At 44.5% G+C, this 26080-nt stretch overlaps 2 protein-coding genes across 5 annotated transcripts; both read right to left on the reverse strand.

Moving 5' to 3' along the window:
* Positions 1-4891: 4891 nt before the first annotated feature.
* Positions 4892-7612, reverse strand: LOC131283993 (transcription elongation factor S-II). Of its 2 annotated transcripts, XM_058312855.1 has the most exons (3): positions 7225-7612; positions 5882-6143; positions 4892-5818 (listed from the first exon to the last, which is right to left on the reverse strand). In XM_058312855.1, exons 1-3 carry the CDS (start codon positions 7294-7296, stop codon positions 5220-5222), a joined length of 933 nt encoding a protein of 310 aa, XP_058168838.1. In that variant the 5' UTR covers positions 7297-7612; the 3' UTR covers positions 4892-5219. The 2 variants fall into 2 exon arrangements, with proteins under 2 accessions (XP_058168838.1, XP_058168829.1); XM_058312846.1 differs by having other exon boundaries at positions 4892-6143.
* Positions 7613-8472: 860 nt separating this feature from the next.
* On the reverse strand, positions 8473-24762 carry LOC131282557 (non-lysosomal glucosylceramidase). 3 transcript variants are annotated; one of them, XM_058312056.1, is made up of 7 exons: positions 23914-24762; positions 19058-19323; positions 11575-12096; positions 11228-11483; positions 10930-11161; positions 10732-10861; positions 8473-10654 (listed from the first exon to the last, which is right to left on the reverse strand). In XM_058312056.1, the coding sequence occupies exons 1-7, from the start codon at positions 24078-24080 to the stop codon at positions 9558-9560; spliced, it is 2670 nt and encodes an 889-aa protein (XP_058168039.1). In that variant the 5' UTR covers positions 24081-24762; the 3' UTR covers positions 8473-9557. The 3 variants fall into 3 exon arrangements, with proteins under 3 accessions (XP_058168039.1, XP_058168038.1, XP_058168037.1); XM_058312055.1 differs by having other exon boundaries at positions 11575-12089; positions 19054-19323; XM_058312054.1 differs by having other exon boundaries at positions 11575-12149; positions 19054-19323.
* Positions 24763-26080: the final 1318 nt, after the last annotated feature.

Genomic DNA, 26080 nt, shown 5'->3' on the forward strand with positions numbered 1-26080 from the left:
GCCGCCATTTCTTAGCTCACCAACTGGAATGAGCCAGCGGACGGTCGGCGCTTCGCTCGGTAGGTCTTTGCGCGAATGCCAGCTTTTCCCGTCTCACATTTTCCCTGGCAAGAGCCGCAAGCGCCAGAAAGAATTCGAACTAGTCCCTCGTACAGCCGATGCGGAAAGGATAGAGATATAGCTATGACTCAAATCGTCTCCTTCATTTCCACCACTTGCGCACCAACTGAACAAACTCAAACGAATTTCCTCCAAAGACTGGTTTGACAACCAGATGTTGAATTCTTGTCGTGTTTATCTCTCCCTGTGCTCATGGGACAGTTTTCCACACTCGCTCCGGTACCGGACGGCGATAGTTTTCCCTACGATTCCAATCGCAGTACGCTATATAACGTCCCCACCAGCACGCACACCAACCACGATTGCGGCGGTGTGTTTGTTCCATCTGGACGGTTGGATGCATTTTCCACGCCATCTGAGATGTTTTGATGTGGAAAATGCTACATCTGGTTTGACGGGCATGTTACGAGAAACCAAAACGCAAATATGGTTCACCCAACACTGATACCATTCTTTTGGCACTTGAACCAACAAACGTTTTCCTTTGAAGATAGAAAGAAAAACAATTCGTTTCCCATTCGCCGACGAACCCTTTGAGGTTGCGGACGTGTGTGTGTGTGTCAACTCTGGTACCTCAAAACAAACGAAACAGCTGATTTGTTGTTTGATGGAAAATGCGCAGAATCATTTCGGCCTCGGGAGTTGCGGAGAACCGTTTTCTCCCCCCGGTTCTTTTCCGAGTTTCGATTCGATAAGCAAATTGTTTTCCTCTCTTTGTTTGCGCTCCATAAACAAGCGGGAAAAGCGGAACACTATGAACTGTCTTATGGTCATAATGTAAAAGTGTTCTAAAGTGATCTAAGAAATAGGATAATATTTACCAAAAAAAAAAAAACTCAATACCAATATTGTGAAGTCAACAAATTGGAAGATAAATTAGTGCTGTCACGTTTTAGCTGTCCTCCAGCTTTCATCAATCATTATGCGACCATGTGCAGCTGATAAGGTGCCAGGGTGTGTTACGCACGTACCTTCCCCTCCTCCGAAGGAGGGAGGGCGACGTCAGAGGCTGCCAGTATCGCCGGAGTTGTTCTACCGACCGAAGCACCGGTGCGATAGCGGGTAATTTCTGGTTGCACTAATGAAGGGTAGACTTCTTCCATTTTCTTTTTTTTCCTATTTGCGAAGTACTAATAAACTTGCCAACCTTAACTGCCCTCACCCAAAAGAAAAACGAAAAACGAGGCTGTATGACGACTGTAATGGATGAGCATCTAATTGCTGTCAGTCCGTATTTCGCGGGTTTGTCGGGCTTGGGGTAGGCCGCCTACCAATCGAATTGGCTTATATATCTGATGCGCTATCGTAAATGGTTCACGCAACCGCGATCATGATTGATGTCTGGGCCGATGTGGAGTTTATTGTACATGCAATTGCCACCCGCTTTATTTTTCAAATGTGTGTGCAAATTTTAGCAAAGGTGAACATCCAATTGAAGTACTTGAAACATTAGAGTAATTGATATTCAAGGTTTAGAAGAAAGCTGACTCATTACTGTTTGCCTCTATTCTGAAGTTGCTACTTTTTAAAACAGGTGTCGTTAGGCCCAGCATCCGCTCGCGTGGTCGACAGGAAGATTTATGAGGGAGACGCCATGAGACAACAGACGGTCGGGTTGGCACCAATCCGGTAACACCACACCGTTGGACTAGTTCGTTATCTGTCTTCTTTAAAAAATACACGACAAGGTAAAGATTGACCTACTCCTAGCTTGAGAAAGGCGCCGGAAGCCTCTGGAGCCGCTGGAGTGTGTTCTACCTGGACGGGAGCGCGAGACCAGCTGACCAGACGGAGTGTACTCCGGCGGTGTTACCGGCGGTAGGAACCAATGGGGGCTAGTCTTGGGACGAAATCGTGTCCCCTAGTTCAAACAAACGACACACTTGGCAAATTAGTTTTCCGTCTTATCAGCTCTCTTCAACCATTGAGGCAGGTGTCTCTGCCTACGGTGCGGGGCGAGAGACACTCGAAGGTGGCGGAGGGAAGGCAAGATCTTACAAAAGCTCATGCTAAAAATCGTGAAGTACACTACAACGACACTGTTCCACATACGCCAACGAAGAACCGCGCACTGCTAGCGATGGCGGTGAGCGATCTCGTGAGGTACTTTCGCTTCCACTCGAGTAGAATGGATTTGACGATGACACGCTTGTCGGAGGAAGATCCACGTTTCTTCTGGAGTGTACTCTGGATAGGTTTTTCTCTTTGTTCTACGTTGTGATACATTTCGTAATCCATTGATTTGACCACTATCACTTCTATGTCAGTTTGATTTCCCAAGGTAAGATTCTGATTCAATGATGAACTCTCATGTTGAGTAATATAATAGAACCCAGAGGCGCAATATTGAATATTGAATAATGAAAAGTTAAGAACCTATCAGCAATTGGATCACGACTCCATCGTAAATGTTCCATGTTGTAAAACTTAAATCGAATACACAATCAATGTCAACTGCTTACCTGAGCCTTTTAGTTAAACAGTACACTCGCTAAAGCAGAACTTGGTCCACAAAACTATTGCATCCTGAGCAGCAGGATGAACAGATGAGGTTTTAAAAATGGCCCTTGCGCGGACAGGTGCAAAAACGGGAAACCACTCGAACTCTCGGTTTCGGGACGAAACCGTCCCGTAGAACGATACGTGCGCGACTGAACGAGGCCAGCTTAGCCGTATGTCATTACCTTCGCTGGCCAAGAACTCAAAAGCCTAATCAAACAAGCCACTGCAGGGGCGGGTCGGTCCGGCGGGCTGTCGGTGCCACGCGAGGCGTCTTACGCTGACGTCGCGTCGTCACAACACCTTCTTCGGACCGATGGTGGAATCAGTTTTTCGTATTATCATTTTAATTAAGTGGCAACCGTTGTCATTGACACACACTTCTTCCAGGTTTAGCCTCGCATGAATCGTCCTGGGGATAAAATGAGCCGAAACGACACTCCGCTGCTATGCTCCTATATGCCGAATAGGGTCCAATATTCTTGGGGCCAGTTTTTGGGGTGTAAAGATGAGTTTTAGAATGAAAGATAGGGAAGTGCTGTAGAGGGAACTACGATCGAGCGGAGGTGGCGTTATCAGGGAAATGAACAAATTGTGGGTGATAAACAGCTATCTGGCGACACGAGATGAGGCTGATATAAAAATTAAAAAAACTTGTGTAGATCAGCAGCCATCAGATTGTACGTTCTCGAGGTTTGCCGAGGAGGGGGTAGCGATACGGCGAGGGGGATGGCCACTGGAATTTTATATAATTATTACGCCCAATAAGATATACGTCACTGGCGTGTGATTTCATCCAAAATTGCACAATAAACTGTGGTAAGTTTAAGTTTGAAGACAACAGGTGATAAGAATAAAACGAGTTATTCGAATGTAGACACGCTCTCAAACACTTTCAATTATAACTACTAGATAAACTATTTTTAAAGTAATTTCAAACATTGAACCTATTCCGCAATAACCTTAAGAAAAAAACTCTCAACTCTCCCAAATAAATAACAAATGTAGTACGATAGAAATCCGCAAAAAGGTTATGGCAACGGTGAAATTCAAATAAAAATCGCTCGTCTCGCTGAAAACCCCTACTTTTGAGTTGATGGAATCAAATTCAAATATAAAAAACATGTTCTTGTAACCTGCGTTGTGCCTATCTTTTTAACTAATCCCTGTCACAATTGTTGTTTAATTGTGCTAAAACATAATTCACCCATTTTCCACAAAAGCATATTTTGGGACAAATGCATGCAAGATGTTTATTTTCTGAAGTATCTCAAATTACAGTTTGCCAGCCCCTGCTTCCGAAAACTCAACAAGCGCACTCTAGTAGTCACTTTTCTAACTAACAGGACATATTTAAAGCAATTCAAATAAATACCGTTTCCAGTGTTGAAATCTTTCAGATTTTACGTTAAATTTTAACGAATTAAGAAATTTGCAAATTACAAAAAATCTTACCAAATTTTTAATCGTTACACTTTACTTAAATTACCATTTTTAGCTCGTGATATTTAGCGGTAGAAATAAATACTACATTAACAGATGTTTTCATGGTACAACACACGTATTACTACCCTCTCTTTTACACTTTGTTTTATCTAGTAAAACAAGACGTAAAATTACACATTACTTACTGTTATGTACATTTATAATATTTTGTATGTTTGTCCTTTAGAGGTGTCGTTCACCCAGCGATTCGCACCAACCTGCAGCTCTTCAGCGACGATGCACTCTCTCTTTGACACTGATCCGTTTTTGTTTTAACCTAGATTATGCGCGATTGGATGCGGTGTGTAGCATCACTCTGAATCAGGACTTTAATTGATGGATTTCACGAGCCATCCGGGACGTTAGCATCCTGGCTGAAGATTTTGAGATCGTTTCTTGCCTCGGTGCGTAAACGATCCGGATGTGTGTTCGTTTGTTTCTTTGTTTGTTTGTTGGGGGTGAGCAATAAGGGATGATTGTGTATGTTTCGGATGTACCGCTGCTATGGGCACATTTGCACATTCGTTTACTTATGATTAAAGTTATCTAAACCATCGAAAAAAAGCAGTCACGAAAGACATGGGGTTTCTCGGGGGGGTACATAGGGAAGAACACCACACATCTTATTTAGCTTAATGAAGCGGTTATATGATTTTGAGGGTTCATTAACCCAAAAATCATATCGAACAATGTCCATTCTATTACAATAGGAATAAAAAGAAGATTCCTCATAGAACTTGTTTGGTACAATCAAGAACGAACGTATATCGTTTTATAAGGCGAAAACTAGTTTACCATGTTGGGGTTTGGTAAAAGAAAATGAATCATGTATATTCAAAGGGCTTCTCCAATGGTTAACCAACAAAATTAGTTGTTAATATTGGATGAAAGCAAATAGTTGTAATTCCACTTTTTTGCAACATTCCGATGTCCGCTTTTTATCAGTACGTCTAGTTAAAACCAAGTGTTCCATATGTGGTTTAGTAATTGTAGAAGTAGTAGGTGGAAATCGCCGGGAATATTAGGGCCATTGCGACACAAATGATGATAATTTTTCCCTAGTGATTCTTCCCGGAAGCTGTATGAAACCAGGGAGCCCAGCATCGTTCCACAATCTAGCAAAATTTCCAGCGGTGGCCACACTCATTGCACATGACGAACGTGGTCATCGGTTCATCAGCGCTTCGCGTCTGCAGCTGGTTGTAAGTGCAGTTGCGCTTCTTGCACTTACCGCACTTGAGCAGATCCGTCTTGGTACCCTGCACCATGGCGAGCTGCGCGTCGTTGATCGCCTCCTTCACGAACCGATCACGCAAATGCTTCATCTCGTCGCTCGCCATCTCCTCCGAGGTCATCTTGGCCAGCCGTTGGGCCGTGATAGCCCCGCTGACAAAGTTCGCCCGCAGGCTAGGATTCTTCGGATCCTTCAGGTTGGCAACGCGCGACCGGACACGGTTTTTGTACCGCATGTCGGTGTTTTTGAACTCGACAAAGATTGCCTCCTCCAGCTCCTCGCCCAGCTCCTCCGGTGTCTGGCAGCCCTCGGGCGGCTCCCCGTCAACGCGCAGCGCGTTCGCCAGCATCTCCCGACACTTCAATCGGACAGCATCGGTCGTGTTGCTCGACTGCATCGACATGCTGCTGGCGGGTGGAGCTTTCGATTTGCTTTCTTTCTCCCGATCGGAGTCCTTCTTGTTGCCGGCTCCTCCACCGCCTCCGCTGGCATTTTTCTCGCCCATAACGCCACCATCACGACCGCCGCTGCCCGCGTTGCTACCGTCGGACGATTTACTGCTCGACTTGCTGGAGGATTTACTGGACGATTTCGAATCCTTCGATCCGTCCTTCGAAGGAGGAGTCCCGGCAAGGAAACGTTTCCAGCTTTTGATGAGCGATTTGGCCAGGCTAATCACCTCATCGTCTTTACTGCACTTGCGCAGCTCGTTCACTGTCATGCCGATGCGCGTCTTGGTCAGAATGTCCAGATCGATGTTCAGTCGTTGCAGCTCCCGGAGAAGATCGAGTGCTTGCTCTTGACCCTAAAAGAATAAGTAAAACATTCGTTTCATTTTGTACATCGGAAAACCCCGTATCCACTTATTTAACTAATTCAAAACAAATCAAGTTGATTTGGAAACCCACGAGACATTTGTAGCATGCTGTGCACATTTGTTTGTTTTGTTTTGCATGCTCCGTCAAACCGGTCGTAGCCAGCGACTGGGTATGTCATGGACTGGCGCGCTTTTTCCATGCGCCACGATATGTCTCAAGAAGGCATGATTTCAAAGCAAAAATTACACTTTATTCTTTACGCATCTCAGCATCACTTTGCGGAAGTGATCTGCGCACGCACCGGCCAAAGGCTGTTTTTCTCATTTTCTTTTCACTCAGCAGTTCGTGCAAAACACCTCTCTCACACACATACGCTAAACAGCACCAACATGCTGCCTTTCCACCAGAAGTACCGCCGCAATATACCTATTTGACAAAGGTTACGCAAATCTGCCACAATCTTCAAGCATCAAACGAACGACGCCCAAAAGCATAAATATAGGGGGAGTCTTGTTTTGGAGGAAAAACATGACTAAAGGAAAAGCGCTGGTAAAATATTGACAACGGGGGGAACGACAATGAATGCGCGAATGTTTGTTTTTTCTTCCACAATGTAGCTTCAGGTGTGCATACGGGACTTATGGGACGTAAAAAGGGGCAAATAAAAACATCTTCCTTCGTTTTGCCATGCGATGCGGAACGAACTGGGGAAAAGCAGTAGGATACTCCGCAACGGAAGCGGACCAATAAAAACACAAACAAAACACGAACGGTTAGAAGACGACGCCGGTAGTATCGCCCCGGACTATCTTCGATCATCTCGGGTGGAAGAAAAACATTTCGCACCGTCCGCAACTACCGGGCGGGAAATGAGATGCAAGCATCATCAACATAATTACGGTTTTCATCGCTCAGCGAGTAATAACGCACGCTTTTGCTCCCGAGGGTCCCGAGGGCCTTTGCCTAGCTTCTGCTTACTAGCGGGCGTTATCGTTTACCCCTCGGTAGCTACGCACATTTTTTTTCAGCACAAACAGAAGAAATAAAAACCATCACACCCGGTCTTACCGATCCATCCGAGAGCGAGGTCATTTTCCCGAGCTTTTTCTGGATTCTAAACACCTCCTCCTCGACGTTCATCTTTGCTGGTTTCGGCCGGGATGGCTTTTTCGTCGGCAGCAGTGTTTGTAGTTTTCCTTCTTCCTAGAATGGAGTTTTGCTGGGATCTGGACGGCCGCTGCAGCAGGGTGCGCGTTCTTTTTCTGTGCTAGCTCTGTTTTAGCTAACAAACCGCTAGCAGTGTAAAATGTACGCCTGTTTTCGTAACCCTACGACGAACGGAGTCAGCGGAACGGAGCTACACTATTGGTTGAACGTGTTTTATTTTAGCGTAAGAAATGCGCGGCAGTCGATTTGAGGGCCCGAAAAAATGATGGACGTCGCTGTCTGCGCGGAAAAAGGCAACTAAAAGCAGTCAAGAGTAGTGTTGGTAGAATCGAGATTTGGAAGATTTGAAGATTCGATCCCTTGACGGATTCCAAAGATTTGAATCCCATCTGACGGATTTCAATGATTCGAATCCCATCTGACGGATTCTAAAAATTTGTTTAGATTGGGATTCAAATCAGATTTGATTTGTTTGGGATTCGTATCAGATTGGATTCGTTTAGGACTCGATTTGATTCGGTTCTGACTTGATCCTAATCTATTTGAGTTTGATATCACTCAATCAAGGTGAGTTGAATTAGTCACGTAACTAGTAGATCTAAAGACAATGTGATTGATTTCAGTTTACTCGACTCGGGCGCTGGTTAGAATGGATTGGACATAGATAAAGGTTTTTGCACGATTTAGCACCGATACAAATACAGAGTGAAAATTATTCAGACCAGCACCTGATTTACATTTTTACCGGATTTTGAATAAAACTTATCAGTTGTGATTTGATAGGGATTCAGATTAGGATAAACGATTCTCAGACCGACACTGAATGGTTTATACCGTATCACGACTGTTTGATGGGTAGGGATTCGTATTTAAGGATCCGGATCTCCAAATGGATTTGAATCAAAAGATTTGAATCCCCATCAGGGATCGATTTTCCCAACACTAGTCGAGATTTCCGACCAAGGTGAATACAATATGGGGATGGCGTCGTCAAAAATGACAACTTCAGTACGTACGTTTAAAACGACGGATTCAAAGCTGCTTTGTGTCGTATTTTTAAAATAGTCGTTAGTGCATTTCAAGATGTTTGTTTCATGTCTAGGACACTGGAATAGATTAAAAACAATATATTTCATCAGATATTAGGCATTTTTATTTTGTTCGCTTTGACAGCATCATCAGTTTGTACAACATACACGTACTTGTGCTACATCGAATAACTTTGGAGTGGTTTTCAAACATCTCCGTGTTTAGTATATCGTTTTCTTTTCTTTTTCGCTTGCGCATGCACTAGCTTTGCTAACGTATTACAGAGTTTGATTATAATTTTGCGCGTAAGACCAAAAATATATATGTATACATGGAGAGCTTTCCGCAACAGTTTCATCTACAGTTTAGGTTTGTGTTTCAACTTTCATACTGTGTGGTGATTAGGTGTGTCAATTTCAATATTAAATAGTAGCAAACACTGCTCTCAAGAGCTTCTAAATATTTTCTTGTTTGGTTCATAATGTCCACGCTTTCAGATCTCGTCCGATCCGAATCTCAGGTCATGGTTACTTCAGGTAGGACAGAGGAAATCGTGCCATCGTTGGAAACCATTTTGTCTGGGTTTTACGTGATCGATCACACCAGGGAGCCACATAGGACCTTAGATAGACACATACAGATCGGGTTTGTCTGTAGAACTGCTACAAATTAAAACTGGGCCCTTTTATTCGGTCGTCCAGCATGAGCTTGGACAAGCTGGCAAGCTGCAAAGCGCTCGGAAGTCTAGCCATCATCCTCCCACAAGATCAAGCGCAGCATGTGCCCTAGGTAAAGGTTTGATAGTAATAAAAATACTGTAAGCCAAACTAACTAAACTGAATATCATTTTTCTAACACTTTCCAAGAGCATGCCTCTTTGAAGCCATTATCTAACACAAATGCTTAATGACTAGAGTTACAAAGTTTAATTGAAAGTTTTTGGTTAAAACGCACAATGAACACAGCTACAGAAACGAAGTCGTACAACGAGTACATAAGTTCGTTCCCGCAAAGAGACACACAAGACCCTACAGACGATAGAAGACAAATCTATCCAAAACCGAAACGGAAAACCTAACTTTACCCTTCTGAACTTAAGCATGTGTTGTGAGCTCCACCGTTTCCATGAACCGCAGCGAAGCTTTAATTTGTGATTTTACTCTCCCTCCCTCATTGAGACACCTGAAGCTCGGTGGGTGCAATGTTTAATCGCGACGCAGTTTCTTCATTTCCCACGCCGTCTGCATTGACCAGATGCTTAGCGGGCGCATGTACCCAATCGCTCGATAATGCCGCTCAGCGTACACCGCCTCCGGTGTTTCAAAGTTCATGCCGATCCGCTCCGAAAGCGCCCGGTAGAGGCCTCCGGCCGTCTGGAATGCTTCCTCGAACATGCCCTCGTGGATCATGGTTGAGGCGAGCGCGTACGTCACTCCGGTCCACACTTCCTCCCCCTGGATGGTGGACGAATCGGGACGACCGTCCTTGTTCGGTTGGCCGCTCGGCACGTACCCGTTAACGGCACCCAGGTTGCCGCCACAGAACCGCATCACGTTGTTATCGTAGATGGTACGCATGGCAAGCCGTACGTTTTCCTTCGGGAACACATCGCAATCGAAACCGCAGGATCGCAAATACCAGTGGCCGCATAGTTGATCCGACATGATACTATTTTTCGAACCGCTGGCCGCATCGAACTTGTAGTACGACCCATTCCAAAGCTTCTCCTCGAACGATGCCTTGCCACGTTCTAGAAGTGTTTGGTAGCGGGCACTATCGTCGGCCTGATCGAGCAGGCTTGCCATCGTCGTCATGCAGTGGAGACTGGCCAGCCAGAGCCCTCCACAGTACGCACTCGGCCCATCCATCACCCACGTGTCGTACGTTTGATCCGGCGATTTACTATTCTCGATCAACCCATCGCCGTCCTTGTCCCACTCGAGCGAGCGCTCCAGGACGAGCTTACACGACGGATACATCGCCTTCAGGTAGGTCATGGCGTCCATCAGGTACACCTTGCCGTTCGTCTCGTTGATGTACATCGAGGCCGACTTACGGTTGGCCGCTTTCATAGCCTCGGTTGGCTTGTTGCGGTTATCCTGGATGTACGTGTCGTACATGCTCTCCTTGTCGATGAACTCGATCGAGCTGAACTTGCTGGCGTTCTCCGCGTTCAGCTGGGCGTAGTGGTTGAGCGTATAATAGTCCCGGTACACCTGCAGGATGAACTTGATGTTCAGATCACGCCATTCGGACACATCGTGGATTGGGTAGGCATTGATCAAATCGAATGGTTCTTCCGCTAAGCAAGCAGACCGGGAAAAACAGAACAAAATTGAGTACGACAGGAAATAAAGGGCATCAAACACACGCGTTTACCAGGATCACCGAGATCGTGTGGGACCGAGTTTTTGATCTTTCGTGGAATCACCTTCCCATCGTACAGATGCTTTCTTCCCTCGGTTATTTCGCGCTCTATAGTGTCCTTGTAGTCGTACTGAATGCTCACCTAAAATGGAGTTAAACGGTGCTTAAGAAAATCTGGTTACCTCCAACACGCTCCTTTCGATTCCTTACTTGTAGATTAGGCCATAAGCTCGCGAGTGCGTGCGAAGCATAAAAGTGCACATCGTACGTGCTGTACATCCGATACTCGTGACCTTCCAGGTAGGAGTAACGACCGTACGCCAACCGGGGATCATCGTACGGCAGATCGGACCCATCTTCCATCGTAAACCACACGCTACCACCGTCCGCGATGAAGTACAGCTCGTTGAAGATCGCACTCTTGTACCAATCGGGAAGATCACTGGAAGGAAAAGATATTTGTTAAAATAGTGCCCCCGTTTGTCGGATGTCTTTTTCCTGCTCTTACGCATCATCCAGAATAGGCCGTTGCCATTCGTCGATCAGTCGCTCCCACTTGGCGTAGTTGCTGAGCGCGTAGTCCGATATCACCGGCCCAGCATCGCCACTCTTGCCAAAGTACTTCGTGTAGTAGCGATGGTACTCTTTGCCCCGCTTCTGGAAGTGCACCTTCGGCATGTCCCAAGCGAGCGCAAACTCCAGCTCGGACGTAGTGCCCGGTTGCAGCAGGATCTGTCCGCTTACCGCAACGGCCACATCTTTCGCTGCGGGAAACACACGAAGAAAAAACCAGAGAACGGAAACGATCAATCGTCGATCAGGCCCGGGGGTTCTTCACAACCGATCGATTCTTACTCTTCAGCGTCTCATCGTTGCACTGCTCCGTCAGATAGCCGTGCTCCTTCAGGTCGTTCCACAGCTTCTCCCCGTTGCCGGCCGGATCGAACCGCTCGCACCGGGTCAGATTGATCTCGGACGAGCCGCGGCAGCTCAGACAGTACGTGCACTGCATATCGGCGATCGTCTGCCGGATCGAGACGCCCCGAGCCTGGCCCTGCGTGAACGCGCTCGTCTCGCTGGCCCCCTCGGCGTCCTGCTTCTTCGTGCCGGTGCCATTCTTGAACGTGAACGTCAGCGTCACCTGGCGATCCTTGTCGCACACGTTCTCGACCGTCCACACGAACACGGCGCACGGCAGCGAGCTCTCCTTGTAGTCGTGCGGAATGATCGGCGAAATCTGACGCTGCACCAGCCGCACCCCGTACTCGCTCAGGTCGTACTCGGACCAGGCGCGCGGGTACAGCGCCGTGTAGCTGCACTTCGACGCATCCAGCGCACTCTCCCAGCTGCCGAGGGGACTCTTGGGCCGGCTGCAACGACGCGTTTTGGTAGAACGGTTCGAGGGAGCATGATCGTTAGTGGTTCGGTAGCTGCGTGTGTTCGAATGCAATTTCGTCCAGCGCCACGTGCATGTGCATTTTGGTTTTATGCGTGTTTAGAAGCGGGTGAGTGTTTGAAACAGTGCAGCGTGAGTTAGTTAAAAGCGGCATGAAAAAAAGCGATGAAACGATTTGTGGTACATGAATCAGTAAAGAAGATAATGCAAGTACTTTAAACCATGAAAAGACATAAAAGTATGATTTGTGTAAGAGCTAAATATAATTTAAAGTGAAGGACATTTAACATGAAGTAACTACAAAAATACTTCCAGAGGAACAAAGATCTCAAACAAAATTGATAAATGATTTATAATGACCGTTGAACTTGTTTTGTGAACCATTTCTGCTTTATATACATTTTCTGATGTAGTACACACATTAGTTAAGTATCATTCTTATCCCTGCTTGTTGTACAATCAATTCATTCGCTCCCAGCACAACTTTCCATTTCGAAGTTATCTCTACTTAAGTTCCAACCAGGTTTAAATTCTATGTTTGCAGAAATAGGTGCAGAACTATAACATTAAGGCTTATGCTGGCGTATAACACTACCCGCTTTTTTCACAATTAATCAAAAAGGTCCATTCAGCGAAAATACAGTAATTTGAACTAGTCAAATATATTCAGCGACACCTTTTATATTCCATTATGGATGTAGCTGTTTACTAGGGACTTTTAAAACTTATCGATTGCTTATTTCAAATATTCCTGATTTATAAATAAAACACTACAAAATAACCCAACTGTTTGGATAGAAAAGAACAATTCAATTTAAATCAATATGTTTGGTATGAGAGAATTTTTTTGTTCGAAGACAAATGAAGCTATTATTAAATTTGTGGCCACGGTGTACAAATATCACACTGTGACACAATGTTCATTTAGAATGTGCGTTCTACAATATTGATTTTCCTATAAATGATTCAATGCGCACCACATTCTTCCACTCTTGGACATGCACTCAACTTCATTTCAAATCATGCTCCGTTGGTCTGTTGAAATAACAAAATAAAGCACTGTTTACAAATTTCGCATTCATTTTCCACATACCCCACACGCAGGCCACATTCACGCACGCACGGAAAACACTTGTTTTGAGATGGCGTAGCCGGCCCTGGCCGTTACGGTTTCAAGTGGCTGGTTTTGCTAATATTGGCACACCAGCCGTGTTCTACCAGCTCTCGTGCACTCCAGATGAAAGACATCTCAATGACTAAATGGATCTCCAACGCCAGGGATTGCGTTCGCGTTGTATCAGAGTTCTCGGCAAGGGGTTCGGTGGAAAACCGCACCCTGCCGTTGATGCGTACGTGTGGTTTGGCGCTCGGATGCGTTACAAGGCTGAAGTGGAGGGCTCAACTTTTGATCGTTAACGCCATGCGTAATGCATACTTCGCAGAGGGTAAGTAAACGATAAAACCACCGTAAACAAAACTGCAGTTTATTTTCTTCTGCTCTTGTTTCTCAGGCGAGTGGAACAGCGTACTTGCACGTGGGGAGGCCATATCATGCAAATGGAAGGTGTGTCCCTTTGTCTTGGGTATGTAAACCAACGGAAGGTAATTCAACAATGGGCTCATTAGCAAGATGGAATTTAAACATATAGACGATAGAATTACAGACTATATTTTGAAGAAAGCCCACACAATCTCAACAGATCAGAAGGAAAGGGAAAAATAAAACACTAATGGCCCTTGTTTCGTCTAGCTAATGCTGCTCGTTTCCTCAGCAAGGCACTTAATTCTCATAGCACTTTTCTTCTGCTACTACTCAAGTTACTATTTGAAAAATAAATAAATTAATATGTTTTGGGAATTATATTTAGTACGTCTCGGCAATACTTGTGGTGCAATAGTTTTTACTGCTGGCTATTATGTTATTTTCATATGATTTTCATGCTTTATTTCCTGATTTGACAAATGAATGATTTCCCTTTCATTCGCTAGCTAGGCTAGATCGTGTGATTTTTCCATATGTATTATGCATTGTTTCATTCCTGAACCCAGGACAAACTTGGTTGAAACTTTAAAAAACATGAAACTCAAAACTAAAGATGGCTTATAAACTTAAGGATATAGTGTTCTTTACAGAAAAGAGAAATTAAACAAATGAAGGAGAAACTGCTCAAGCATCTCCTCACATCAAAACATCGACCTGTAGTTGGGAGGATTGATATTATTCATAATTCAAAATGGAAAAGTTTGTAAAATGAAATTGAAAGTGGAAAAAACTGAACGAGTTCAAGTAAAAAAATAACTCAGTAGCATTTATTGAGTAACACATACAAAAACGACATAGACCAAATATGAAAAATGTAGGGAAAAGCAATAAAATAGACAGACCTCTAGTGTATCTATTGAATGCAACCTAAAATTTACAGATATTGTTGACTTTACGAACTCATATCATTTTTAGATTTACGTCCAGTTTTGAACGCAGCTGACCATAAAAAATCTGCAAAGCTACTCAAATCGAGCAGAACAAACTTGTGTATCGAATGTCATATGTTTCAGTGGCTGAACAGGAGAACCCTTTTTCGCATCTTCTTTTTCGCACATCATAAAAATGAAATTTAATCTGACCGGCCGACCCCTTCCTTCGCCTATGCCTTCCTTCGAAACCCTCCATCGGTCGGAAGGATGCATCGCGTTGTGTTGTCTGACGGCGATGAGATCACAGACATGTTAAATCAACAAACGTAGTGTGGACGTTAAAGGCTGCGACCAGGGAGTTTCAGTTTCAGCACGTGTGCGCACCTCCCTTTCCAGAGTGGTTCAGTTTTCAATCGGCCCCACAGGTGGCAGAGACAGCCGTCGAAGGCGTGGAGTTCCGGCGTGTTGCTGGCAGAACGGAACAGAACGGTTCCGGACCACCACCAGAGAGACAACGACGAGGCCAAGGGGGGGTTTTGTGTGATCCCACCCACGAACCGGGGCGTAATGCACTTTAAAGCCGTTACGTTATTTATGAACCAACAGAGCCGCCCGACCGATTGGAGTCATCGACAACAATAGCTGCAGACCGGGGTCCCGAAAGGATGGTGGCCACGTACCTCCCAGACGGTGGAATCGATTTTCTTACGCCAACACACATACGTGCGCTCACAATAGCAATGGGTAGAACAATGGGTTGGCCGGAACTTGGCATCATCACGGGGCCCTCCGGGCATCCTTGCTTCCTTCGGCACAGGTTAGGGCCATAATTTTCTTCGGCGTACATGTTTTTCTCTCCACACTCTTTTTTGTCGCTTTCAATCGGCCACGGCACGCGGTCTGGTTTAGTTGCCTCATTTTTTCCGTTTGAGGTTTTTCATTTTTCGACGAAACCTTTTGTGCTTTCCAGCAAGAAACCGGTGAGACCTCGTTTACTCCTTCGGTGAAGTCAGGAACGACTTGGTGCACCGTGAAGTTACCTCCGATGGTGACACAATGGAGCCACAAGCTTGCATTTGTAAGCGAGCCTCTGGAAATAGCGGAAGAAACGGGAGAAAAGGGCTTCTCAGCTGCTGCCGCCGCCAGCAGTTCTGCACGCAATGCTAAGCGTTTGCTATGGTTTAACTCGTTGGCGGAAAGGGAAAACGGGTGGAGTTGGGTAGGAATACGAAATGAAAAACTCACAACGATTCATTATGTCCCGTTCGGGACCGAAGGAGGGTGAAAAATCCTCGCTAAGGCTAACGAAAACCCACACCACCGTTGCTGGCCGCTAACCTCTGCCTTCTTTCCGGAAGGAAGTCGAATCCGCGCGGCAGCATTCGCATTCTGTCCCAGTTTACCAACTGCATTTCATTGCACCAGCGGCGTCCATAGAGTCCCAACACGTCGATAAAGTGAACGGATTTTTTTATTCAATTAAATACTCGCCAACACTTTTCCTATCAACCATGGCGCTTTCTATCACAAGGCCGGGTGAAAAGGTTTCCAAAGAGAAAGCAAACATGAGGGGAGGGGGGGGGGGGGGGGGGAGCAAAGAACAAACGGGATTAAATGAGTGCATGTGTTTGGATTTTTCAGTCCCACCGCTTCCCTGCTTTCCGTAGAATTTTGCCATCGGCGATGCAGCAGGGATGCAGCTGATCCTTTTGGAAGCCATTGAATGTGGTGTTGACTGAATCCGCCGAGGGAGGCAAACTGCAAAAACCACTTCATTCCATTTTACACTCCAGTTGAACGATGAATTTTTTCCCCACTCAAAGCCTCGCTGGAGTGTTTGTATGGATGCATTTTACGTTTTGAAGGTGCACGAATGCACCGGGGTACATTTGAGATTTAAAGAGTTCTTTTGCTACGACAATGTTTGGCATTGGATGTGAATTTTAAAACCTTTGTTGGATATGAATTTTATCAAATGTATTCATATTCATAACGTATAAAAGTACCTTATCTATGAATTTTAAATCACCTTTCAAATTGTTTGTTTTATGCTGTACATCCCTCAAATTTAATATTCATATTTCCTCTATTTGACAGAAAACAGTAAAGTTAAATAATTTTTATTACACACGGTTTAACATCAATTCAAATACGATTTCACCATGGTAAACGCATTAAAACAGCATCTGTGTTCCTCGCATAACATTAAGATTGATAGATTTGCACAATTTAAAAAAAAAACATTTCAACAAAAAGGAAGCCAACTAAAAGCAACATGAGGCAATATTACTGATACTCAACAGGATTTACATAATTATTTTATTCCAATTGAGAATCTTCGACCAGGGAAAATTAAGAAAACTCTACATGAAAATTATTCTTTTGTAACATAAAATGTATGTCAATTAATGAAGCAGCTGCGTAGACAACTATTTCAATATTTAAAATGCGTAAGCATGACTATATGATATCATAAATTCATTTACAGGCTCTTCATCGATTGCGTTAGTTGAAAAATAAAGTTTAGAAAATTTATGTTTTGTTTAGACCTAAAACTTATACTTTTCTACTACGTATTTTTGAATTTGTATCTACAATTTAACAAACAAAGATACCTAATCCAATGAATCTTAAATAACTTTGCTCTGCTTGCCTTCACTCAGTTGAAAGATCAATATCACAAATAGTTGTATTTTGATGGACAAATTGCTTCTCTGTATCCATATCGCTTTCACTCCACTATGTCGACTCAGAAAAAAATGTATACATGAGCATCGTACGACAAACAAATGCTCGGTGCTGGAAATAGATCCCCCCTGGCCGGATAGATCCAGCCTGCGACAGTCTGTGACAGTTTTCCAATAATTTTCGAATCACAGAGATGTCAAAACATCTCCCGGTCGCAGTCGCGTCGCAAAAACTTCCAGACAGGACCACAGCATTCCCCCCTTCCGAACGGGTTTTGTTTTGATTGCTGATAGAACGCTTCCCTTGTTTGGAGGCGTTTGTTTTCCCCGACGTTTATCTTTCTCTTCCTCCCGGGCCGGTGATTGGGGCCAGCGCTTGGCGCTCGGACAGCAAGATTGCCTTCACCGACGGTGGTCTGTTTCCGTTTGGTGTGTGTGCTGTGGTGTTCGGAAAAAAGCTGGCCAACAGGCCTGCCTACCCGTGTACGATGCTTGTGTGTGCCGGTCCCGGCCTCCGGACGTTCGCAGGATCGAAACGTCAATACGAAGAGGCAAGTGCACTAGCGAACGTTAAGTGTTTTTACACATCCCTTTTTTCCTTCCCATGCGTTGTAGCTACACAACGCCGTACGCTTTCCCAACGGATGGTGTGGCCACTTGCCAGCAACTCGGGACTCCGGTTCGCTGCTAAAGGATATTCAATTAGCCTGCGAGTAAACCCGGTAAAAACACGCCTCTCTCCATCAACCGGAAGACGAGGATTGCTGACGAGGAACCTCGGTGTATGTGTGTGTGTGTGCGAGCGAGTATTTTTCGCCGCCGAAAGTCGTCATCGCAGTCGCCGGTGGGCCCTGCTTCCGGTCGCTGCAGGCGACGTTGATTTTCTGGGCCTTCTAAACGACCGCAGGCAAATTGCTTGGCGAGAGAGGTTCATTGGCCAGGATGGCTCCAGGCGGGAGAACCTCAACCGTGAACACGGAACGAAACGAATTTATATTCAACGCCCCAAAAACATCATAAAAAGGCGTCGTTCTCGGTGTTGGGGCGTAGTTTTTGTCGCGCACGAAGGATATCAAGATTTTTGGGATTTGGAGTTATATTTTGTGCCATATTGTGAGTAATTTATGTTGGTGTGTGCTTATTTCCATCATGTTATCATTCATGGTATGACTGTAATTCTAATGTCTCCTATCTACATCGAATGTGGCATGTTTAAATAATTATACCATGTTTAATAGTCCATAAACTAGGCAAGTTAGTAAAATTTAGGCTAGGCAAGTTTAAAATTAATCAAATTAGTGAGATAAAAAAAAGTTAAACGTTTTAAAACAAATAGTTTTATGTGTAAAAGTAATGAGGTTCACCATTATATATTTTGCAAACATTTACTTATATCTTGCGATATTTCGATTTATTCCTAATTTTATTTGAACAAATCCATTACGCAATATAAGACTACAATGTTCTACATTATTACCATACTCATAAAAGTCTTTTATTTTTGCATACTCCTATCAATCCGTCACAACAGCATTATATGACGAACGATGGAAGGCATGCAATCAAACATATTTACAACCACAACCTCTCTCGCACCACCCTCCCTTCAGTTGCTTCGCCAGGAGCAATCCTTTGGGTGGACCCACCCCTTCCATGCCACTAGCCAACTAAAACATCAACACAACCCCACCTACAAGCCCTCGACGACGGCAAAGGACGATGAAACATGCGTAGGAAGAAGCGAGGCGAAGCGAGAATGGAGCCGAACATGACGCTAATGGACGCGCATCGGCGCCACAAACAAGTGCAGGCACAGACACAAACATACACACTCACCTGTAGGTCGACAGCAGACTGTGGAATATGGTGGCGCCAGCCTCGTCCTTAATGGTCACGATGAACTGATTGGCGTGCACGGTGTTGTACTCGTACAGCCCGGGCCGGAGCTGGAAGCGGCAGAATTCGCCGGCGAACCCGCGCCCGATCGTGCCGGCCCCGATGCCCCCGAGTGGGGCTCCGTAGATCTGCTTGCCGTTCTCCATGTACCAGTAGTCCATCAGCACCTGGCGGCCCTCCCGGGACACCTTCCAATAGTAAGGGATGTATCTGTAAGGGAGGAGAGGAAAACAACGGGGGTTGAGGTATTAGAGATGCTGCGAATTCAATGGGGCTTGATCACTTCCAGCATTATCCAATAAATAAGGAGCGCAGTTCGGAGAAACAGTTACTTGCAAACACATGTTCTGCAGGAGGAGCTTCGGCTTTGAATTCGATAAATCGGGGTTTAAAGCACGTAAAATGTTTATATGGGCAATTATTAGTTAATGGTATGTAATAAATATGCAATATAGCATCATTAAAAATGAAGCATACAAATAGAACGTGAATCTCAACTGGGTCAACTGAATAATAATCCAACGAAATTACCTATCGAGAACATAAGTTTGAAACACAAAACAGCCTTGAACAAGTTCGTAAAAGGTAAATTAAATTTGAATTTGATATAAACCATTTAATCATCTGAAAATGTTGCCGGCATGTAAAATCAAACAAACTTCTTCGGATTGATTTATGCTAGTGATAATCACTTCAATGTGTCTGGTTTATGTAATGATTTGGATGCCGTGGAGCATGCGAGACTTTTAGCATTATACATAAAATATACGCTTTGCCGACGTAATCAATGCCTTGACAGCATTGCGCCGTGGCCTTTCGTAAATCTGTTTAAATAGTATGCCTCCAAAACAACTTTGCCGTAAACGTGTGGTCACATAACATTATGCAGCATGATAAATTTTGGGATTTTTAGTCCCAAATTGCATGAGAAACAGCTTCTTTTAATGCTCTCGTTTAGGTCAGTTCCTCCCGGCTGTAGTTGTGCCGGAATTTGAAGTCAACCTACTCATTTCTTTATGTAGAAAAAAGGAGCTTCCAAAGAAAACTTACGTAATGGATACCCTATGTTTGAGCGTTGATAAATAAGGCATATTTGAGGAGTCATTTATCTTGTATGTGCAATAGAAAAAAATGTCAAAAATGCTTTCACAAAGTGGTGAGAGGCGGACCTTACAGAAGGGTTTGGTTTACCTTCGGTTTGTATTTTGAAGCGTACGTAAGTAACTTCTTCTGCCGGCAACGATCGTCTTCGTAATATGGTGCCGCCCCTCAACCTCTCAAAAGATCAACATTTGATTTACGACGCACTGCAATCGATGCAATCCGACAAAACCGCACCGACGCCGAGCGGATGTTTACATTTATGGCCGCAATGTGCTTACACTTTCCTTCCCTTGAGGAAGATTGTTGCCTTCCATAAGCGTTCCAGAACAACCGTACGATATTGTGGCAATTTTCTCCCCGGAGCGAATCAATCTAATAACGGCAGCATTTGTGTGGCACAACGCACGATCATCTGCACCTAAATTTAGTTCGTCGATCATCAGCATCATTTTCCGTGCGCTGCGTAAGTGCTTCGCTCAGTGCATTCATTTCTCAGCATTTCTTCACAGGAGACCATGGTTTGTAAGTGGCTTATACCAAGCAGCAGTTTGCAAACATCGGAGGAAGAAGTGCAAAGAATACGGTGGTAAAATTTAAATTTGACTCGTGCCAGATGCCACAACAGACAAAAAAAAACCCCGGTGGCTAACGATATGAAATGAGTATGCTTGCTTGTGTAATCGACATTGAACGAAAATTTGACATGAAAAACGGTCAAGCTTATAAAAGAAAGGGTATAAACACTGGAAGAAATGGTGAAGAGTCTTGCCTTTGCTCGTGATGGTGGAGCGGCTGCTTTCTGGAGCGAAAAAGTGTTGCAACTTAGGTTTATAATCATGTTGCTACCTTATACTCTTTATAAATCGGATGATGCTGTGCCTTTAATAAACTATTGACAATTTCGAATTGAAAGTGTCGAATCACAACGCTTCTTATGTTGGTTACACGTAGACATGTGTTCGAACATATAAAAGAAAAAGTCAACCGAAAGTGAAAGCTATCGTTTTTCTGCGATTTTATCCATAGTGCTTGAAGAATTATATTGTAAATATGTTTTCTAAAGGGTATGCTGTTGCAGCATAGTTTTTGCTATCCTAATTTGAAATGCTACTGCACAAATTATCCAAAGCATAACAAATATAGCTTTACCTAAAAACATTCAATATTCAGTAACACTAAACAAAAAGTGTGTTCATGGCAGAGAATGTGAAAACCAATGAAAGTTAACTTTCTTCCTGCACCTCTTCCGCCCTAAAGAACCTGAAACGTCGACGAAGTAATAAAAAAATAAATTTTATCTGCGCTGATAAACAGTTCCGTGAAGCAAACCGGAAATTGATGAGAATATTTCCTATACGGCTCTCCTAATCTATCACATTTGATGCATCACATGCAGCGGCCATCAGTTTTGATGGGAAAGCTTTTCATGCCACAACGCTCATCGGTCACGTGTGCGGCTCATTGGGTCATTATCATGAACAAAAAAGAGAAACGAACCGACAAACAAGATACAGTACATCCAAGCGCAACAAAAAGGCAGACGCTTTTCTCCGATACGGAAAAGTGAACGTGAACGATTGGTTTACGAGCGAAAAAGGAACCAGAAAATGGATCTATGCATGGAATACACTCGATCACACCCGGGGTGCCATATTTACTTTCCATCGCCGTGGCTTCGGGGTTGCTGGATGCCTTGCCTGCCCCGATAAGAGTGGGTCATGTTTGATCCGGTCCCGAGAAGAAAAATAGGCAACAGCATGGAACGAACAAAATATGTCGGATACTCGCGGAAGAGCAAACCATTAGTTGATTTAATGCATAAAGGGGCAAAATATGCCCAGCAATCGTAGCGTTCTGGTTAGTGGCTTTTGGTATGAGGAAAGAAAAATGCTCAAGATAAAGTGTAGCGGAAGATAACATTCAAGCTCTAACGAAATGTATGTATGCCGTGCTATGTTACAAATATGTTACCGAGGATGTTTGGAGGATATGAAATACTTGTTTCCATTCCACAAAACAATCTGGAGAAGAACAAACGATAGATGGTACGTAATAAATCCCAATCATATGGAATGTTGAAGTTAGGCAGGAATGAACATTTCCTCCGTACGACTGTAGGACGGTCAGGTTCGGGGAAGGTATCGGTTAGGAGAAAAATCGCAGTTATTTAGAAGAAATATGTAAATCATGCGAGAGGTTTGTGCTTTGACGAAGTCAATGCACGCAATAAGGTGATAGCGAATGAAATAGTTAACTTCCTTCAAAGACCATTAAGATGAGATTACGATTATGATCGCCATTCCATCTTTATAAGCACAAGGTCATGCAATGCGTGTGTGTACCGCGTGCGCAATGTTAAAAAATTACGCATACGCAAATGGCTGGCAACAGAAGAAGAACAGTCAATCCGACAAGATAACGATAACCGGAGGGGGAGCGAGGTTGTACATCAAATCCAGCACATGCTTCGTGTCAGGGGCAATCAAACCCCGTAAAACGTGGCCCTCCCAGCAGGGGACCCGTTTTCCACGACCCAAACAGCAATGTTTGCTGCCAATAAATGACACAATTAGTTAAAGCAGCACGACGGTTCCGACGGTTTACAAATTCACCGGTACTCTCTTCTCCGGTCCGAAGCATCGGTTTCGATTCACGCAGTGCACGGCAGGGGGAAGGCCTGGCGTTGTTGTTGTTGCGTGCATGATTCCATTTCCAACCGGATTCATTCCTTTTACTTCCGGTGTCATGTCCTTTTGCGTTGCCTTCCTTCTGGACTAAGGAAAAGGGGAAAGCTTTGCGTAAATCGGTGCCAAATCGGTTTTCGAGGATGTTTATGCCATCATTTGTCCTCTTTGCATTTTCATCCAGCCTTTCCCACTGGTGCGTAAGAAAATCGATAATCTTGCTGGCGAAACAAACCAACAAACAACGGTGGACAATATACAATGCTGGGCGGCAGACGTGGGGGAGACCCTCAAGAAAAGCTACCAAGTATGAGTAGAGAAAAATGGATGAGCAAAAGAAAAACACGCAGACACTGCCGCCGGAGACTAACGAAAGCGAATGTTGGCCCTATGGAGGCTTTGTTATGGCGGGGGGATTTATCTCCCAACAGTGCCCACCCCCGACCCCGGTGATGCTACTTTTTCCGCTCCTATGTCTCAAACGGTTGACATTCAAGCGCCAGACCCTGCGGGGGTCGTTTGTGAAGGAATTCGTTCCTTCGCTGCCGTAGGATGCTTCTTTTCGTTTCTTGGAGAATGAGAGAGAGACACAAGGGCATCGAAGAAACAGAACCGAATTGACGGCAAATCTACCACGATGGATTCCCCCTTCTCACGGGGACACCATGTTCAGTGATTTATACAATGGGGATGGGTGGGAAGAGCAAGCAAGATTTCCAATTTCCGACCCCGCCGATTTCGCGATTCATCTTAGCGCTTCGTGGCAAAGCAACGCCATGACCGTGTGATGATTTCATCGACCCGCGAATTGAAGAGGGGGCATATTTTATGTAATGGCATTTTAATCTATCGCTCGTTGCAGGCGTACGATTGTAGCTGATTGTGAATTTGTGGAGGCTAGAAAAATGTAAAAAAAATTAATAAAACAACTAGCCACCGTGCGGTGGGAGGGATGGGCACACTCTTAACTGTCTCTAGCGCATTCGCTCCTGCTCTGCTTTCTTTCTCTCACCTCATGGCCAACGGGACAATCTGCAGCAGCTGACGGATCGATGGGCGCAGATTCTGGTTGCGGGTGTCCGTGAAAACATGGTTGAACTTGAGCTTTAATCCGTACTGGGGCACGGCGGCCACTTGTTGTTTAAAGTCGCCCATCGACTGTACGCTGTCCCCATCCATCTTAGCCGTGGAAAGCTTTTCTTCGACGTCACACACCAAAACACCAGCTAATGCCGGAATATGTTATCACGCACGATACCCACACGGCAAACACCTACTCTTCGTTCACCTGACCAAATGCTTTACCTAAAGCAGGTCGTTTTAGTGGACACGCAAAAAAACACGCACCAAGAAGTGGCAGTAGGCTTTGCGAAATTTGGAGCAACGTCTTCTTTGTTTGCCCACTTTCAGCTTCACTCCAATCGAGCACGCAAACGGCCACTAAACGGACGCGATACGATGGTCTACCGCCCAGACGGTGTGGGGGACAAACCGAAGAAGGGTGCGCGGTTTGTTCTGGTCAGCATAGAAATGCAACAATTTCTCTAACCTTCACCTCGCGCGGGGGCTGCACCGTTTCACACGCGCACACACAACACAGGCTGAACACCTTTCGCGTCGGAGGGGGTTGGTGGTGCTCTTCTTTTCCTACCTTTCTTCCCTCACCGAGACAGCAGACGGAACGAACGTGCAGGGAATGCGACGGCCGGGCGAAACGGGGATACCTTGTTTTTTTATGTTTTCGACTAGACGGTCTGGAAAAACGATACCACACGCGGACGCACTCGGTGAAAGACTGAACGGAAAATGTAGCGCGCGCGACAATCGCAGCGCCGTGAGAAACTGGTCTCGTTCCACGCACGGTCACCGTCGCCGGTCCCGGAACGCCACATCGTGTTTCCCCCCGGTATGGTATACCAACGAGAGTACGAGCCCTAGCTTCCGCGGCTGTCATCTTCTCGCGGAACTTGACAGCCGGCAGCGGTCTTTGACGTTTGCGTGTTTATGTGATGTGTGTGCCACTGGAGACCGTTAGTTTTTTCAATTTTATGTTCATTCGTTTCGCATAAAGTAATGCTATTATCTATGATTACTTAACAATTGTTTTATAAGTTCAGAACTGTGCATTAAAACTACAAAAGAGTACAGTAAAAGTACAAAAGAGAAATGTCGGCAGACTTCTGGCGTATCCAAACATTCAGTCTTTACTCCAAAGAATTGGGGATATTTCTCACTTTAAATAGAAAATTTCGAACACCAGTCTGCTTTTCAATGGACTTTAATAAATCAAATTTTATTTCAACTTATTTTATTTATTTATATTTTTTTGATAATTACCTTCTTTACACATTACTTACAATGGGTTGCTATTTACATCTGATCGCCCCATCATCAAAAACCGAGACCCCGGGCTTCCGGATCATCGTCGATTGCTTTTGATCATCTGCTCCGTTCAACTTCATCGAAAATGCCGTGTTGTTGCAAGTTGTCCCATTTGTTTCGAAGCAAAACTAATAAAAAATAGGATGCTTTGTACAGAATATTTCCCGCGTGCTGGTAGGTGATATTCTGATTCCGAAACTAACGTCGATTAAATAAACAGAATAATCTCTAGTAAGCGTATGAGACGTAACGTACAGAATTTGCGACCGCGAATTGGATCCATATTTTTAACCTACACGTGGCCCAATTTGGACGTTAAAATAGTATATTGACGAACGTGCAACAGGACCCATCGCTTAATTGCTAACTTATGTACGGTTCCCTGTCTGGTTGACCCTTTCCTATGCCCTCTCTAGTTTGTCCCTTTGTTTAATTTACCTATGAGCTAAAGGAACATGTGTTGCAAATACATTTTTTTTGTTTTGCTGTCGTGACACTAAAAAATGTAACCATAGGACAAACAAACAACTAAAACGGCACATAGAAAAATGGTAGTTGGGTGGGCGAGATCGCCCTGTCGTGCGGTACTGATTAGGAAATGATCATCTCTGGCCATTATAAACCTGATCGATAGTCATTTGCAACTCGTTCTTCGTATTATCTTCTTATTTAGGAAATAAACATTCATAGGTTTTTTGCTTTGCGAAAGGAAATTGGTCTTAGCAATATTGTTTACGATTCCCCCCTTTATTGGCGCATAGGAACTCCTTAAACTCTTCCCAATTGCCACGCATTAT

This window comes from Anopheles ziemanni, chromosome 2, assembly GCF_943734765.1.
Source record: "Anopheles ziemanni chromosome 2, idAnoZiCoDA_A2_x.2, whole genome shotgun sequence".
Classification (NCBI taxonomy): Eukaryota; Metazoa; Arthropoda; class Insecta; order Diptera; family Culicidae; genus Anopheles; species Anopheles ziemanni.